Source organism: Crassostrea angulata, chromosome 10 (assembly GCF_025612915.1).
Source record: "Crassostrea angulata isolate pt1a10 chromosome 10, ASM2561291v2, whole genome shotgun sequence".
Lineage (NCBI taxonomy): Eukaryota > Metazoa > Mollusca > Bivalvia > Ostreida > Ostreidae > Magallana > Magallana angulata.
The window spans coordinates 50,557,136-50,575,118 of record NC_069120.1 but is presented as its reverse complement, the minus strand read 5'-3'; the positions used below and the strand labels follow the sequence as shown (position 1 = coordinate 50,575,118).

The window sequence follows — 17,983 nt, the reverse complement described above, 5'->3', positions numbered from 1 at the left end:
GTACAGAATTAAAACCTCCAAATCCCCCCCCCCCCCCGCAAAACCGCGAAAAATTAAGTCCAACACAGTACGCCCTCCCGCCATTGTTTTCTGATCCAACACAATGAATTTTGTTTGAATAAATAATTATAAATAAATACTAAACTCTCGTGAAAAAAAAATCATTTTGAGACAAACAACTTGGTAGAAAATACTGAATAAATAGCTACTAAACAACCAGGTTAAGAAAAGAACCAGCAAATTATACCAAAAACGTTTATAGTATATATGTATCTCTTCCTGATCAGAATATAATTTTGGCAATAGAAATTTATTTCCTTGTTTGATAATTATTTTGTGTGAGGATGTGCCTGCACTGGCTTCTATAAATTGATTCTTCATCATCCGGAAGGAAAAATTACTACTAGTTTACTGGCCAATTCCATCTAGCCTCGTCAACTAGCATACTTAGTACAGGGCTTAGTACGTACTAGCTGAGACAAGAACAAAGCGGGGAAACTTTTACTACATTCCAAGACAGGTGTCAACAAAATATGGTCAAGTACTGCTTCAAACACCTGATTTAATGTGTTGAGGAAAACTAAAATCCCGAAAGAAAACTGTTCTCATCGTGTAGTCGACCTTAAGGTTCCTCACTACACCTTTAAATAGTTTCTCAAATCAGCAGAAAATTACTTGATTATGATAGATAGCATGATGGATAAGAAGTATATTTAAGTCAAATAGTAAAAAAAAATGTGCAATTTTAGATTAGAAAAATGATATATTAAAAAATTTCATTCAGTAAACATGAACAAAAGCCCCAGGCGGATTCGAACTCATGACCTGAGGTTTACAAGCCTGATGCTTTAGCCAATAAGCTATTACGATATACATCTGAATCGATTGATACAAACAGTTTAACAAAACATTTAAATCGCCATCTTGTGATGTAGTGTATTAAAAAGTTTAAGTCTCGGTGTAGTGAAGTACCTTAATAAGAGACCGACCCCGCTGTATTACAGGAGGGTATTTCTGGTCACGAAAGATAACACCGTGAATGTCACACTTGTCTAAAACCAGTAAAAAGGTGTAGAATTATAAAAAACACTTTGAAATAAGACGAAATAAAGTGGCTGGACTTTCGTTGTTTATTTTTAAACGGTTGTCAAATGGTAAACATAATCAAAGAAGAGCAACTGTGTTTTCTTCTTTTAGACAGTGTCTTCGCTTTAAGTCACGTGATTTAAATGTCAAGTCTAAATATGTGTTACTTCCTTGTTGATATATAAATAAAAAAAGGAAATAGGAAAGACGTCCCCAATCCTTCCAAAATCGATGTCGGGGCTAAAGAGGCAGTCATTTTTGTACGGGAGAGGTAAGTAATCGTATGCCATTATTTCTGATACTCCATTAGTTTGTCCAAATGACATCTTAACTGGCAAGGTAATATAACAGTTTAAAAAAATCGCCGATGACAGAGAGACGTTCTATTTTTAAATTATGTCAGATACTGTGCAATTTAGCGCGATAGTACAGCGGTGTAAGTGGTACTGCTCTGCCTAGATGACTACTTTAATTCATAAAGCCAGCTCTGATAAATGATATTGAGGAACAGCACTGTTTAATCATTTTATTTTTTCATGGATCACCAGTTACGGTTCAAATAAATTATAATACCTGTTCTGGTCGAATTCTTCATATTAGCTTCTGGCGTCTGGGTAGTCAATGTGTATTTTACATGGTGGGCGTTAACTGGGGCTTACTTTAAGACTTGGGGGGGGGGGGGGGGGGGGCACTGATCAAGACACTTTAAACAAAGCACAGACTAGAGAGGGTTTTTTTAATTCTTTTTTATTTATTTTGTGTTGCACGATTCCTTCGTTTTTAATATAAAAGATGTATGTTTTGTAAACATGAATAAGGATTTAAATGCCAATGACTTGAGTTTTTAAAGAACTTTATGAGCGGTACGGTATACTCGCTACGGAAAAAACCCATCAAAATCAAATCTTAATAATACCAATATGAATTGCCTGTTCATTCAGTGATATCTTCTGAAACAGCGCCCCGATTATGGGGATATGTAGAAGATATATTACAAATAAAAATCCATTTCTTCTCACTCGTATATCACTGTAGATCAAAGAATATCTCTACCTTTGTGGTCAAAGTTTTACTTACATGTATACGTATATGTCGTTGTATCAAACATTAAAAATGTGATGGTAATATGAGCATCCTGTCTTTGCAGTTTCATGAACACAAACAGGGTGTTTAGGGGATGGGGTCTTTGATTTTGATTTTAGAATTTGTAGGTATCGCAGTGATAACATTTATAACACTTTTATTTGCCTAAAACGATAAGAAATGTCTTAACTAGGTCATAAAGACACTCGTAAAGTATGCGTCTAAAAAGGAGACCAGATTTATTCCGTTTAGTTTTGGTCTGTTTTTATTAGGTTTTTGTTTCTGTTTTGTCTGAGGCCTCAAGTATTACCATGGCGTATGTTTATTTAGAAGTACTCACTTAGAGCTTGGACAAACCAAAGCTTCATCTCTAAGTGAGCTTGGACAAACCAAAGCAAACCAGAGCTTCAGCTCTAAGTGAACAGACGTACGGACCAATTACAGAACATCAGATCGTATATCAAAGAGCCTTACTTACAACAAAACAAGATGAGTTGCTAAAACGTTGTGAGATCTACACACTTAAAAAAGGCATCTTATAGAATGGAAAAAAAGTTATAAACATGTTTCATTAAGTATGATGTCTGAATATGAACAAGTGTGGATCCAGGATCTAGGATCTAACATTTTTGGGAAGAAGGGGTGGGGGGTGGGGGCAGAGGAATAATTTCGTTTAGCTATTTTAACTTTATCATTTAACTAAAGTGCAATAATTTCGAGAGAGTTTCAGGACTTCATAACCGCATAGAGTGGAATAATACATTTTCATCAATTATATAGTTTATATCCTATGTTGTCGATAATAGAATTCACATCAATGCTCTTGATCAAGCCAAAGTTCAAGTCTGTGGAACCGATTTGTTGAGTAAACATGTATTTACTTAAATTGTTAATCATAAAGTTCCCTGATTCTTGACCAATTTGCATCAATAATGACAAATTCAACTTTTAACTCAACTTTACAATTAAGGAATAACTATTTTCCTGTATAGAAACATTTTTAGAGAAGGCTAAATCATGATTATTTAATTTCATACTAAATTTGCACTTTCACCATCAATTTCTGGGTATCGATAATTTGGTGCTTGTCCCTGGTCTTTTGGGGAGGAAAAGGAAGTCCACAGGTTGTGCACGAAAATTACCAGAATTGTTTCCCACTCGGTTACAGCTGTGTTGTGTTGCAATCTTTGTTGATGAACGTGTCTATGTTTTAATATAGTCCATGTTTTCGTCCGACAGTTTCGGGGATTTTGTCACTAAACTACAGTTTGTGTACATCCATTTATTTCGATCATAATTCCATGTAAGTGCACCATGGTACACAGAGATTAGAATGAGAAAAAAATGCACGTATAGATTATCAACTCCTTAATACAAATGTGAAGTATGGGGGTTCTAAATCGGGGAGCATATCTGTCTATTTTCCTAGTTAAAGAACAGAATTTTCTTTTTAAGAAACAGTTTTACGTACAAGACATTATAAATACAAAACTAAAATTAGTTTTTATTTTGGTATTTTTTAAATAAACATTGTTCTGATGAATTACAGCCACTTCGTATTTCATGTTCAATAAAAAAAAAATGATCATACTGCCTGGGGTTGGAGGTTGGGATGGGGCTCTAGTATATCCTTAGAATTACTAGTAAGCAAAGAATGAAAAAAATATCTCTGATGTGAACCAATGCTGCAACTTAATTCATATATTTAAAATATTATTTATAAATGAAAAAACAAAAGCGCCATTTGACGTGGCGCATGTGTATCATCGAACGAACGAATTTCAACAAAATTATTGCTATGCAGGAACCATTTCAAAACTCTCTCATTCATTGTTACCTGTTTTTGAACGAATTGTAGGCAGGTGACGTTCGTGAGTGATCATGAGTACTTCCGTGCATAATTTGGCATTTTTGTTATTGTATTGAAATGTGCTTTTAACAAGAATTATATAGGGGTGTTATCCAAATGCAAACAAAATCTATGAAGACAAGCATTGTGAAGTGCTTGATACAATACTGATTGCTTCAACTGTAAATGAATTAGACTGGTGACATATCTAGGCTCGGGTTAAGAATGCGTGTTTAAAAAATATCTTCTTGTTTAGAAGGGAGAGGGGTTGTTTTCATTCATTTTCCAGATATATATTCATAAGACTATTCACTTGAGCTCATTGTCTTTTGTAGTTTTTCTATTCAATGTGGTGTATGACCGTCCATTACAAAATGTACAAAATCAGTCTATAACTTGAGATAAGGGATTTATAATCACGCGAGTTTTCGGGCGATATCTATAAAAATTCCGTGTATGCTAATACTCAGGTATACACAGCATAACCACTGAGGATCCACAATACACTGCTAACTGAATTTAGGCTAATTTTGATCCGTCGAAAGGGGGGGGGGGGGGTCATTTAATGTTAGGTAGAAAAAAATGTAATATGTATTGTGTGTGTGTGTGTCATCATTTGTAATCAGTCCATGAAATCTGAACTTTACATTAGACTAAGGTAAAGAGTACACCCACAAACTAAACCTTGCATTCAGTTTTCCCACCCATGTAAATAAAGACGATTTTTATTGATTAGCACATTTTGCCTTTTTCCTGTGTGAAAAATGTCTAGTTCTTCTAAGTCTCCTTTATGCGGTATGCTCAAAGTTGGAAAAACATTTTTTATCAGGGTAAAATCAGGGACTTGATATTTTTATGTTTGACACTATTTAAGACACAAGGAAATAATTAAGTCAAAAATACTGTGACTAAGAATTGTGAAGTTTATAAGAAAATTAATATACGTTCAATTTCCACCTAAAAACCTAAAGATAGACTTCGGAAATCCAGATGGTGATTTTTTTTCTATATGTAATTCTTAATCATATCAGAATTAAGAAAACTATCCAGAAAACATATTTCATTTGTCAAGTCATAAATCTGAAACGTTTATCTCGTTATTTAATATTTATGCTTACAAATCCACAGCAAAAATTTCTTTGAAGAACTGAATTGAATTCATGAGCAAAGACTTGTATTGTAGATGACAGCATACAACACATGATTAGTATTTCAATGCATGTGTACATAAGTATATACTTGGCAAAGATTCTAAAGTGTTTACACCCAAAAATAATGTTTTATTATCTCCATATACCAAAACAAATAATATATGTGTGAAAATTTTAAAAGGTCTAATGCTTGTTGGTGAGTTAAAAAGAACACTCTATCATTATAGTTGATGTATGCACAGTGTATGGCCATTTTTTTTTTCAAAGAAGGTATTGAACATGTAAAGAAAGAAACTGAGAAATTACATAACATAGAATAATAACGAAACGTTATGCGGACGTTCAATTAACCAATGACTATTTTAGTCTATTTATCAAACATTCTCGGTCATAAACACAAGTTCTTGCATTCTATTTCTTTTGCAAATAGTTATAACATAAGTAAGCCAATGCGCAGTGAAATTACAGGAAGTTTAGATATCGACCATAGATCTTCTTTATACTGAGGGTCAAACAGGGGTATTAGAAAACAAAAGGTACCTATGTGACAGGACATATAGCGCCAGGTTTACTTCCTGGCAGGTTCATGCTTTAATACACTCTATCATCCATTTTGTTATACCTACAATATGTCGGTTGAATTAGATGATATCAACACGAGTTTATTTCTTTTCTTACAGTCGGACCATAGAAATGTAAGGAATATAACGCTTTCCAAGGTGAGTGATCCTATTTTTTTTCTTCTTACACAAACATGATCAAAAATTATCACTGTAAATGAAAAATCAAATGCGTTCAGACGCTGACCTTGACAGTGTATTTTTTTTAAAATGAAAACTGTCTAAAATTAGATTTGAAACGAGGTTTCCACGATGCCCCATGTTTGTCTTCTGTACTCACCGGATGACGGTCAGAGCTGGGAGAAATATTTCACCAAATTACTGGACAAGTCCATTCTGACCCATGTGTCCCTTAGTGTCAAAGTCGACTCCGTGGAGACGGAGAAGACCTTTAGTGAGTGTTCTGTGGTTGTGGTCATTCTTACAATGAATCTGGTGGAGTGTCTACTGGAGCCGAACAGCTCCGTGTCTGATAAGTTAAACAGCCATCAAAGTGTTGCTGTGATAGTCTGGTCCTCTCTCGCAGAGGAGTTTGGTAAGGTCAAGGACAGATTTTCGAACTCTTCAAAGTGGAGGGAGATTCAGTGTGATGGAAGTTCTGGACAATGTCAAAAGGTCATCGCTGATTTGGCGGGACTCGTGGATGAACAGGAAAAGAGCAGAAAAAAGAAGCGACATAAAAGAAAGACTCTGGAAATCATACCTGATAGAGTACATAAGGTAAGTTAAACGGTATGTTCTTACCACCCAAGCCCTTAGGGTGAATGGAAAGTCATACCTGATGAATTTTAATGTGCCTTAAAATATGTTGAATTAAAAGCTTGAACGGTATTTGACAAAAAATGATATCTGATGACAGAGGTCAGAACATAACACCATACCTGTCATTACACCTGATAGCGTTCATAAGGTATGTGTAAATAAAAACAGCATATACCTATGAGAGTCCATAAAAACTTATAACAGATTAAATGTCCTCGTTTATAAAAAAAAATAAAAAAAACACAGGTCAGCTGATATTTGAAACGCTTCCGTGTCCTTGAAAGGTTAATTCTTTTTTTTAAATCACCCAATGCCGTGTGCCTTAGGATGGTAGGGAAAGTTCTGATTGGCTCGTACTTCTCGGTTTTAGAGAAGTTTTCTCAAATCAAATTTTAAATCAACAGTAAATTAAATGAGTAATTAATTAAAGAGTATGTTATATGCAGACATCGTACAACATACAAAAAGTCAAATGCAGTCTATATTTGAGCAACAGACTTCTTATTCAATCGATTAAGTAAGATAGTATGTACAGCACGATGCACATACACATTGTAAAACATTTAAAACAATCCAGTCATATTTTTTTCTTCAGTCCAATGAGAAAATTGCCATCATCTTTCATGATAAACCGTCAGGAACGGTCCAAGTTAAGTTAGAGGGAGGGGAGTACATTGACTGCAGACGACAGAATGACCAGACGTACACATTCAAAGCGCCATGTAAGCATACATCAGTCATATGGAGGTTTCCTTTCATTAAAATAAACGTGTTTGTGTTTGCACTCAATGTGGCTCTCGGTTATATCTTTCAGTGCACGACTTCGGGGTGACGAAGATAACTGTTTATGTCGATGGCAGCCCCGTTCACCACTGTCCGTTCACATACCAAACGCCGTCACTAGAGGCCTTCCGGTCCATCAGTTTCCTGGCCCAGTCCCTCGGACTTAATAAAGACAACATGCAGGAACTGGACCGGAAGTTGGTGGAGATCTATGAAGCCAGTCTGCCCGCCGATCTGACGCTGCATCAAGCCGCTAACGTTCATATGATGTCAAACAAAGGTTAGATTAAGTTTATCATTGCGAATCACCTCGTTTATGATGACATCTAATGTATTAGGGCGAATCACCTAGTTTTTTTATAAGATTAGGGCGACTTACTTTCGTATATTATACTGACCCATCTGTAGTATATTGTTGCGACTCAATCTAGTGTATAAAGGCAACGCATTTCGTGTATTAGGGAAATTCATTTAGTGTAAAAAGGCGACTCAACTAGTATATTATGGTGACTCATTTAGTGTATTATGGTGCATGGCTCATCTACTGTATTAAAAAGGCGACTCATCTAGTGTAATTATGGTGACTCATTTAGTGAATTTTGGCGACTCAACTGGTGTAAAATGGTGACTCGTCAATCGTATAAAATTAAGTGACTTTTAATTAAGGCGACTTATATTGTGTATTTTGGAAAACTGTGATTTTTACCCGATCTGTTTGTGTTTGATCTTTTTTTTTCAAATCATATTCTCAAAAGAGTAAAACGTTCGATTCAAAGAAAATCGTAGATGATACAATCGGGAGTTTCTAAAACACGGAACGGAAAACGAAAATATCTGATTCTGATACAGTTATATACAACAAATATAGACTGTAGATAAATCTGAAATGGATAGATATTTTTATATTTACATTTTCCTGTGTCTTTGCCTATGATAACACTACGTATCGATTTTGTACTATATAACTCATAAAGCCAAATTGAGGTGCCAGCGGGGTTTGCTTATTTAATCGTAAGATGGTTTAAAATTATATAAATATTAGTAGTAAGGAATCATTCTTTGAATATTATGGTGATAATTTCGGTCGGGGCGTGATCAAATCTATCATAAAGCCCTTCGGTCTTTATTGAATTTGATCACGCCCCGACCAAAATTATCACCTCATAATACTCAAAGAATGATTCCTTATTCCTTATATACTCTCAATTTTTTCTTTCATTTTTCACAGGCACTCAACCTTCTATGATACAAGCTTTAACGATGAAATGATTTTTGTAATGAATTATGTCAGGGACGTATAATTTTTATATATACATGTAGTAGATCCCTGGTTATGTCATATCATAATATTATAGAGCGGATGTTATAATTTCGAGTTTGTCTAAGAATAGGGAAATTTACGTTAAGTTGTCGAGTTTCTTTGGGTCTAATTGATTACAGAATATGATACATGTACATGTTATAACAAGACAGTTATACATACATCTCTCTAACCCCACATAGCACTGACATCCAATCTGATTTTATCAATTTAATTGAAAAAATTCAATCGCTAACTCGACTTACAAACGCAATTATATCAACGTTATATAAAACACATCACTTTAGATCTCCATGCGCGGATCCGGAATTTACTTTTTTCGTAGGGGTGTATGTGTGTTACGGCAAATGCAAGGACTTTTTTTCGGCTTTTTTTTTACAATGTAACTGTCTTCTACTAATTAACAATTTTTAATTGTCAATGAGTCCATGACTAATTAGTCATGGACTCATTGACAATTAAAAATTGTTAATTAGTAGAAGACATAACTTAAACAAATTTGAAATTCCTTAAGGGGAGGGGGTTCTAGACCCCCCCCCCCCCCCCCGATAACACCCCCCCCCCCTGATAACACCCCCCCCCCCCCCTCTTTAGATGATATGCCCAAAATGTCTTATATAATTCATGTAAAATAAGTTTAACTACTTGGAATTGCTGTATTAATGATTAAGAAAGTTACGTATGGACGAAGGATCCGTAATACTAGACCTCTGTCCTCCGTTTTTAATGTTGATACATCTTAAGTTCGATCTAAAAATCGTCGTTGGAGAATTAATATCAAAAGTATGAAATGAGAATTAATTTTATTAAACATCAACAATCAACATTGTTAAGATTATAAGTATTCGATGGAAAAAATAGACCTTATAAGCATTTGAAAAAATTGAACAACAAACAAACAAACAAACAAACACATTTTCCCCGCATGTGTACAAAAGTTTTTGTTTGAAATTCACTCAAGTGCCAAAGCATTTTCCTTTTTTACTTAATGCTTTAGTGAAAACGATTTTTTTTAAATTTTAGAATCTCTCCCCTTGAGCGATGTTGAAAAGATATATGTATATACAAACAGAATTTTGGATGCTTTTTCTCTTATTTAAACATTAGATCATATGTTACCTACACTCAAGTGTATACCGGTATGCTTTTGGTTTTGTTGGGTCGTTAAATCCGGTTTAGATTGTTCCTTGTGTCCCGTGGTTCGCCTGCACCACCCCCCCCCCCCCCCCCCCGATTGTAGTTTGGCCAGACCTTCACTGTATCCAGATGTTTTAGAATATGTTGGATACAAACAAATTCATCTGAAGAGGACTGTCTTGATTCATAATGGGTTGTTATAAGAACTCCTCATCTGTTTTTGGGGTATTCAATATTTTGACATATTAGCACTCGGGAAATATATATTGAAATGTACTGATCGGAACACATTTTCTAGTTTTGTTCGTTGATTTGATCTAATTTAATGTTTTTTATCACATCCGTATTAAACTATATATGATGATGATAATGATGATGATGATGATGATGATGATAATGATTTGTAGTAAAGCGGAGTGACTACGGGATTCCCACCCTCCTCCACTTCGCCGCCCAGTATGGACTGACCGATCTCTGCTGCTCCGTCCTTGACACACCTGGGTCCCTGGCCGCCTTCCACATCGAGAATAAAGACGGCCTTGATCCCGCCCAAATAGCAGACAAAGAGGGATTCCACGAACTAGCCAGCTTCATCAGAATGTTTGTCGTAAGCATTAAGCTTCATTTTGTTATTGCTATCAAAGCGGTTTTCAGAATTGTTAGAAAGAGTTATATATGCATGTTTTCTAAATAAAAATGTTTGTGAATCACGTTTGTAAAATTCTTTAAAACTATTGTCACGATTTTCTGCTCATGTGGGTTTTTTTTTTTTTTTTTTTGGGGGGGGGGGGGGGGGGGGGGATGATGTTTGGTATAGTTGTTTAGAAGTGTTTGCAACTGATTGGTGCACACTGCTTGAAGATTTTACGACCTTACATATCTGCCATTTATAATAAGCCTTTTCATTACTATTCATATTTAAATTAAGTGTTAAATCCGTAACACCTCATCAAACCAATGGTAAAAATTACTTATTAACGTACTTTTCTACTTTTTCTACATTGATGTGGCTTAGTCAAGATAACGTAAACACACGTACATCTTCCTTCCTATTTGTCCATTCAACAACGACAATCTTAATGGGGTATGAGTAACACAAAAAAAATCACGAAACATCTTCACGTTCTGTCAATGTAATACTGTATGGGAAAGTGGAAATGCAAGTTGATAACGAATATGCCCACTTGAATGCTTACATTGTAGATATATTTATCTCTTGTCTTTCCGGGGATGTTTTTACATAATTCTTTTGAGAGAGAGAGAGAGAGAGAGAGAGAGAGAGAGAGAGAGAGAGAGAGAGAGAGAGAGAGAGAGAGAGAGAGACGTGCGTGCATGTTTATATCTACTGTAATCTGTCAATGACTAATGGATATTTCCAGCCATCAAATATTTTGCAATTAGTTGGAGTACAACGTTTTGTAAAAACTGATGCAAAAAAACCTTAGATTTGTAGCTTGTGTGAGTTTTGTAACCCATGAACCATTTGATTAATAGAAATGCTGTTCTGTAATTGTCACTGTAACTAATTATTGACCAAGCAGTGCTCTTCATACAAATGTTATCATTCTGCTTCACCCTTTTCTTTGGTAGGAGACCGCGGCGGTGATTGAGGTCTCTGACGAGCTGTACCTACACATGACGGGCGAGCACCTGTATAACAACAGGTCTGAGCTACAGGAAGAGCACAAGGAGACGACAGGTAAGTGAGCAATCCACACCAACCATTGCTCTGACTGTTGAAAGCTATTATATCACCCACTTATTTGTTGATAATATTTACTTCCTTGGTTAGAAGTACCTGTGTCGAAGTCATTGATATTTTATGATGATACCGGAAATGGATTTTAAAATCGAACACGCTTAAAATGAGTAGGTCCTCGTCTAAAAATTAAAATGATAAAGAATTGAATCTAGGAAAGAATATACATAGTAGTGAAAATGATACTTTGTAATGCATAACAGGAAAAAGCTGCTCAAATATAGATAGAGGAAAAGTTCAACACTTTTTTCAATATACATGTAAGTCGATAGAGTTTTTCAGCTTAAGTTTTCTGCTTTCAGAAAAGTTACAAAAACTCCACACAAGTAAACCCAAAAAGAAACTACCACCCGTTCCCAAAAAGCAGTCCAGGCCACCCCTACCCAAGTCAATCAGTGAGCCCATACTGGAGGAACCGGAAGGTGTGTACTGAATTACTTTACCAAAAAACCAGCGTTGTTTCTAACTCTAAAAAGCGGTACTTGTAGCTGTTTGTCGGGATTTTGGAACACATACTTATCTCCCTTTTATGTCGATAGAACTTTGATAAAATTGATATTAATTCATTGAATGTCAGAAGAGAATCAAACGAAAAATAAGCAATATAATGTGATATACATGTAGCTTATATAGTGTCGGATTTGTGAAAACAATAATGTGCTATTTTTTGAATGTGGTATTTATAGAAATCAAACCAGAGACTCCAAAGAGAAAGGAACTTCCTCTCCCTCAAAGTAAATCCTTCGTGATCCGTGAACCAACAAAAAAACCTGAAGGTGACCTTAGCCTTTTCTCTCCCTGATCCTTACTCATAGGGAAATCCAAACTGCTTTATTTTACCTGTTTAAGAGTAATTGTCACACGGAATACGTGACTTCTTCCTATGTTTGTTTCAGCGTATATCTATATGAGGTTTCAGTTAGTATCATTTTTATAAGATCTTGATCTCGTTTTAACATCTCTAAGTGCATATAAGAATTCTTACAGATCGCAAGATATTTACAAGATTAGATTCAATCTCAAATTAGCTACGTGTCTTAGATATCACAAACTCTAGAAAATAATAATAAAAGCATTGAAAAAAACGTTATATATCTAAAACAGATATATTTTTTTAAATATTGTTTTGAAAGGTCCACAGTTTGCAAAACGAAATCCTAGCCCTAGTCCCCCGGTGGTCAAAAGAAGTTTCTCCAGTGATTCCCTCAGACCAGAGAGAGGCCAGGAACCCCCATCCAACAGATCAATGTCGCCGGCGGAGTTGATGGGGATGTCCGGCTCTGGACGTAAGATTATCATTTTTGTATTCATTAATTCTTCTACAATTAGAAACATAGTGCATGTCTGATTTCGGTAGTTTATGTAAAGAAAGTTTATATCTGAATATAGTATAGTGCATTATTATACTGTCAATATATAATGATAAAGTGTATTTCTGATTTTGGCAGAATATATAGCTGAAGTGTATATTTGATTTGAGCAGTAAATATAAACGGTGTTTTTCTGAATTTGACAGTAGATTTAGAGAAAGAGTATTTCTTAATTTGACAGTAAACATAGAGAGAAGCCCGGGGAGCTTAGGGTCCTCCTCCCTGGACGAACTCATTGAGATCCAGAAAGGGGTGTCAGAGAAGGAGTTCTCTATAGACGAGGCGGAGCGGCTGTACAGCGCTTGGAGGGAGAGGAACCGGAGTTTTAAGATGTCCATGAAGGACCGGCAGAAAGGCTTAGAGGATATGAGAAACACATATGCCGGGGTCATTCACCAGGCCAAGGCCCGAGGCGAGCGCCAGTCGCTGTTTGAGAGAATCAAGTCGACCTTTGGTGGCAGGAAGTCATCCAGAGAAGACATATACCAACCCAAAATTAAGGCATTTGATAACTTTTTCATTTTTTCTCTTTGTTTTTAATCCTTGCTTTGAAAACTTGGTTGAAATGATAATATCCAAAACAACTACAACTGTGTTCCATTGGTTGTTATATTGTGTATAACCATCATAGCAAATTTTCGAAGTCGAATCCGTACCATGTGGCGATAGGTTCTTTGAACTGAATGTCAAGTCTAACCTTTTGAATTTTGTATATCTAATGTCAAATATTTCCAAAAGAGACAAATCGCGCGTTCCTAAGTCAATAAATACTGTTTACATACTGATAATATTATCACTTTCGCTTTTAGCATACAACTTATGAACGTGTTGCGGACTGGACCCAAAACAGAGCTAGCACACTTAGCTCAGGAAGTAAGTCCGCTAGTTCACGTACAACAGGGACTGTGTCAAAGTCAGATTCTGTCTAAGTTTCCAATACTCGTCCATAAAAATCTTCGTATTATTCTATTCCATGTTGTTTAATTCCAAACTTGTCTATAAAGTAATAATTCTTACTTGATTCTGACTTCTGACTGTAGAAAAAGGCACGTAGTATAGGTTTTGGAAATGTGTGGGTGGGGTGGGCTTTTTCAAATGCAATAGAAAAAATATGTTATAAGAAAAATGGGCGCCAGCTGAAAGAAAAGCTGGCTCCACCCCCCCCCCCCCCCCCGATGCTACGTAACAGCGATATATATCCGTAATCATAACCATACTTTTACTAATTTCACACACATCTCTGCAGTCTTACACTACTGAATTTTGACATGTTCCCTGTAATTATATACGTATAAACTGGGTTGTGACATGTTCCCTGTAGTTACACTTCATTCTGTCATTGTGTAGGAAATATATATACGTTTACTGAATTGTGACATGTTCCCTGTAGGTTCCTCCTCGGGGTCTTCCCGTGACAGCCGGATGAGCATAAGTTCCCAGGACAGCGTGTATCACTCCTCGGACACCGACTCTGACGTAAGTCACGTGATCATGGTCACCATTTCCTTAGATATTGCTGAAAGATATCATAACTTAAATCAAACACGATTCATTTTCCCCTCATTTTTATCAAGAGAAGATAAGTTTTAAAAAGTGTTACCCTCTGATCAAACATTTTCTGTATTGACAAACTTTAAAAAGTTAAGGAATAAAATATTTGCTTTAAATAATATTCATGTGCATACGTAACCTTGTGTTTAGTTTAGAAGAATTTATACAATTAAATGATATTAATCTAGATATCGCCAAGGTATTTAAAGTATATTTTCGGTTATTTAAATTGAACATCAATAAATGTTACAAAATACACAAGTCCTGGTATTTCATTATGCGATGATTGATACGTTTTGCATCACATTTTAGAATAAGAAAAAAATGTTGATATTCTTTTCTCAGGATTCGACCTCGCAGAGACGAGGGGGAACAACTGGTGATGACAAGGTATGTTTGTTTCTGTTACCGAGTTAAATACAAATTGCTTGGTGAAGGAACACACACACAGTCTCTCTCTCTCTCTTCAATCCCGGTCCAAGTAAAAAGTTAAGCTTTAAGAGGCTGGTTGGTCAATAAGTTACTCTTCAGATCTACCTTAAACTTTTAGAAATATACTGGTACTGTAACATTTATCGGCTAAACTGAGAGTTCGCGTTAGCGGGTTATGTAATTTTTTTTTCTACAATGATCGCTACCTTCATAACCCGCATGAATCATCAAAGAAAGCATTTCATTGTTTATATAAATATCTTTCTTTCAATTAATTAATCAATTGATTATACGTTAGCTAAAAGAAATAGCCAAATCGTCTCCTATGGGAATTTGAGTCTGACATCATCATGATTATTTCGTGCAATCCGTGATTCGCTGTAGATTTCGACCAATCGAAAAACGGGGCGTGTAGATTTCAGTCTGCCTGTTACTATTATGTATTGAATAGTCTACGATTTTGTGTATTACCGTATGATAACAGACGAATAATTTTATGAGTTTTGTTTACGTCCGATCATAATCCCTACGACCTTTAGTTTTACCCCACAATTACATTTTGCAACGTATCAAATCAACAGGGTTTTTTAATGTTATAATCGCGAGCCAATAACTGATACAGTAAATCGTAAAACTCAGCAAATTCGGGGCGTGTTAAAAAGCACAGAAACAAGATGTTTTGAGTTCTTAATAATGATAAAATCTAACAGATTGATAAATAAGGGGTAAACCTTTTAAAGTATGTCATTTTTTATCCAAAAATATCAAAAAATAAGGAAATACGAAAAAGAAAACGTTAAATTTTAGCCGATAACTGGTACAGTGCCAGTAAATTGCTTTTTCCTGAAGAAAAATGACATAGAACCATTTTAACAAGACCTTGGACTTTCAGTAGGGCGTAGCTATCTATTCCTTGCGTCAAAACATGTTAAAAATGACGTGGTTTCAAGCGAAATATGATTCAATTGCGTAGTCTTATCTCAAAAGCCAGACAAATCATGTTGATTTCAAAAGCCATGGCTGAGTGGCTAGCAATGAAATAGACAGGCCTACGTCACATTTGTGTTTGACACAACTACCCAACGTCCAAGCTCTTGTTAAAATGGTTCTATTTATAGCTTCGAGAGTGGAATATTTTTTATAAGCTCTTCTTCTAGAGGAGACCAATACAGTCATTAAGGCCCCCTTAAAAGACCTGTATCACAAATGCTAACGCATTTTTATTAACCACTTTTGATCTTTTGTTATTAAAATCTAAAAAAAAAAAACCAAACAGCGTAGTATTGACTTGTTTCATTACTTATACGCGAACGTCACTGTTTAAATGTGATTAAAATGAATTTCGGTTTTAAAGGGAAATTTAAAATATCATCATTTGGAACAACGAGACCAATTTTATGTATGTATATTCATCGGATACTAAACATGCTTAGCTATAAACAACACGTTAATCATTCCATATATAATAGTCATTTTTTTCACATAATTAAAGGACTGAATGCCTCAGGATATAGAATTATAGAATGAATTATAACCTGTTTATGCATGGATAGTGTACTATTGTATGTTTACAGGATAGTAGAAGAATTGTAACATACTATTTATGTATCAGAGTATTTACGCTTATTTACGGAATCGGAAACATTTTGAGGAATAAAACACATGGAAATTTGAGTAATTTTTGAGATCTTTCAATTTTAAGAAACGTCGACTAATCAACAAACATTTAGATGTGAATAGAAGCAGACATTATGTACGTATGTGTATGATGCACTGGTTATCTGAAAGCCTTCACAAGCTTAAGAATCATTCCATCACACGGAACTTCTACCAACATCACCGCATGCAGTGCTTTTATCTGCAATTTCTAGATCCGCCCATTTTATTTTACTGTAAATTTTTTAAGAGTTTCATTGCATACGACAATTACATGTACTAGATTTTCAAAAAATACAGATTATACCATGTGGAAGGCTTTTAAACCATACTGATCTCAAAGAAATAAGGGTATGAGTTTATTGAATCAGATTTATTGAACTTTTATTTTGAATTTTAAAATGAATGTTTAACACTTCCTTGATTAAAATGACAAGAAAGTCAATTTACTGGCACTGTTTTCATTCCTCTTTCTTCTTACCTTTATTCGATTAAGAACTATGAACTCTGTTACAGTCGAATTTTTTGAATGTACACCATGGTAATGTTAAAATTATTGTACAATCTACCTCACCTAAATTTATGAGGCATGACACTGCGTGCGCAGATCCATTTTTTTTTTGTCCGGGGGATACTATTTTTGGAATTTTATAATGTGAATTTAAATTTAAATTTGAATTTTCCAAGGGGGGGGGGGGGGGGGGGAGAGTCCCCCAAGCCCCTATGGATCCGCGCATGCTGGTTTATTTTTTATTTATTTTTTCGGGGGGGGGGCTTTTTTTCCCCTTTATCTGTATGCGAGCGATTGTTTAAATATCCAGTACACCACGTTTCATGAATGTTATCTGTAAAGCAGATATTTTTTCTTTCCTTATGTTTATAGATATACATGTACATGTAGATACTTGAAATATAAGCGCATGCGAAGAATGTAAAACTTCAGTTGTATGTCGGCTTTAATTTATTGTGTATCCGTAATGTATTTGTAAAAATTGAAATAATAGCTGCATTATTTAGCGTACTCTCGTCAGAATAACCGAAAATATTAGCATCCAACATGTCAATCAAAACATAATATCTTAATTATACACGTATTCATGTATATCGTTGGGATCTGCTATAACAACTTTTCTTTCTTTTACAGTCCTTGGCGAAACGACTATCTTACAAGGACCATTACCTCCAGCAACCAATAACAGAGGACCACGTGGGCCCTCCGCCCGTCCCCCCACGATCTACTAGACCCAAGTAGTCAGTGCCCCTCCCCCCCCCCTCCAAAGTCGTTGTGAATGACACAAAGTGAAAGTCACATACATTTTTATGTCTAGTTTTATTTCAATTTTTAAATGTTAAGAACTGGAGATTCTTTGTCATTGAATTTTTGGAATAAATCTTTGAGTTACATGCTTTTCAAGTGTGTCAT

The 17,983-nt window shown here is 35.3% G+C and overlaps 1 protein-coding gene across 4 annotated transcripts; it reads left to right on the top strand.

The window, feature by feature from the left end:
* The first annotated feature begins 1,235 nt into the window (after positions 1–1,235).
* Positions 1,236–17,970, top strand: LOC128167566 (phosphoinositide 3-kinase adapter protein 1-like). 4 transcript variants are annotated; one of them, XM_052833358.1, is made up of 17 exons: positions 1,236–1,357; positions 5,850–5,888; positions 6,021–6,509; positions 7,147–7,273; positions 7,366–7,614; positions 10,200–10,399; positions 11,383–11,491; positions 11,854–11,973; positions 12,238–12,327; positions 12,685–12,837; positions 13,103–13,422; positions 13,731–13,794; positions 14,312–14,397; positions 14,818–14,862; positions 16,259–16,303; positions 16,607–16,657; positions 17,705–17,970. In XM_052833358.1, exons 3-17 carry the CDS (start codon positions 6,042–6,044, stop codon positions 17,810–17,812), a joined length of 2,235 nt encoding a protein of 744 aa, XP_052689318.1. In that variant the 5' UTR covers positions 1,236–1,357; positions 5,850–5,888; positions 6,021–6,041; the 3' UTR covers positions 17,813–17,970. The 4 variants fall into 4 exon arrangements, with proteins under 4 accessions (XP_052689318.1, XP_052689319.1, XP_052689320.1 ...); XM_052833359.1 differs by lacking the exon at positions 16,259–16,303; XM_052833360.1 differs by lacking the exon at positions 16,607–16,657.
* The last annotated feature ends 13 nt before the right edge of the window (positions 17,971–17,983 follow it).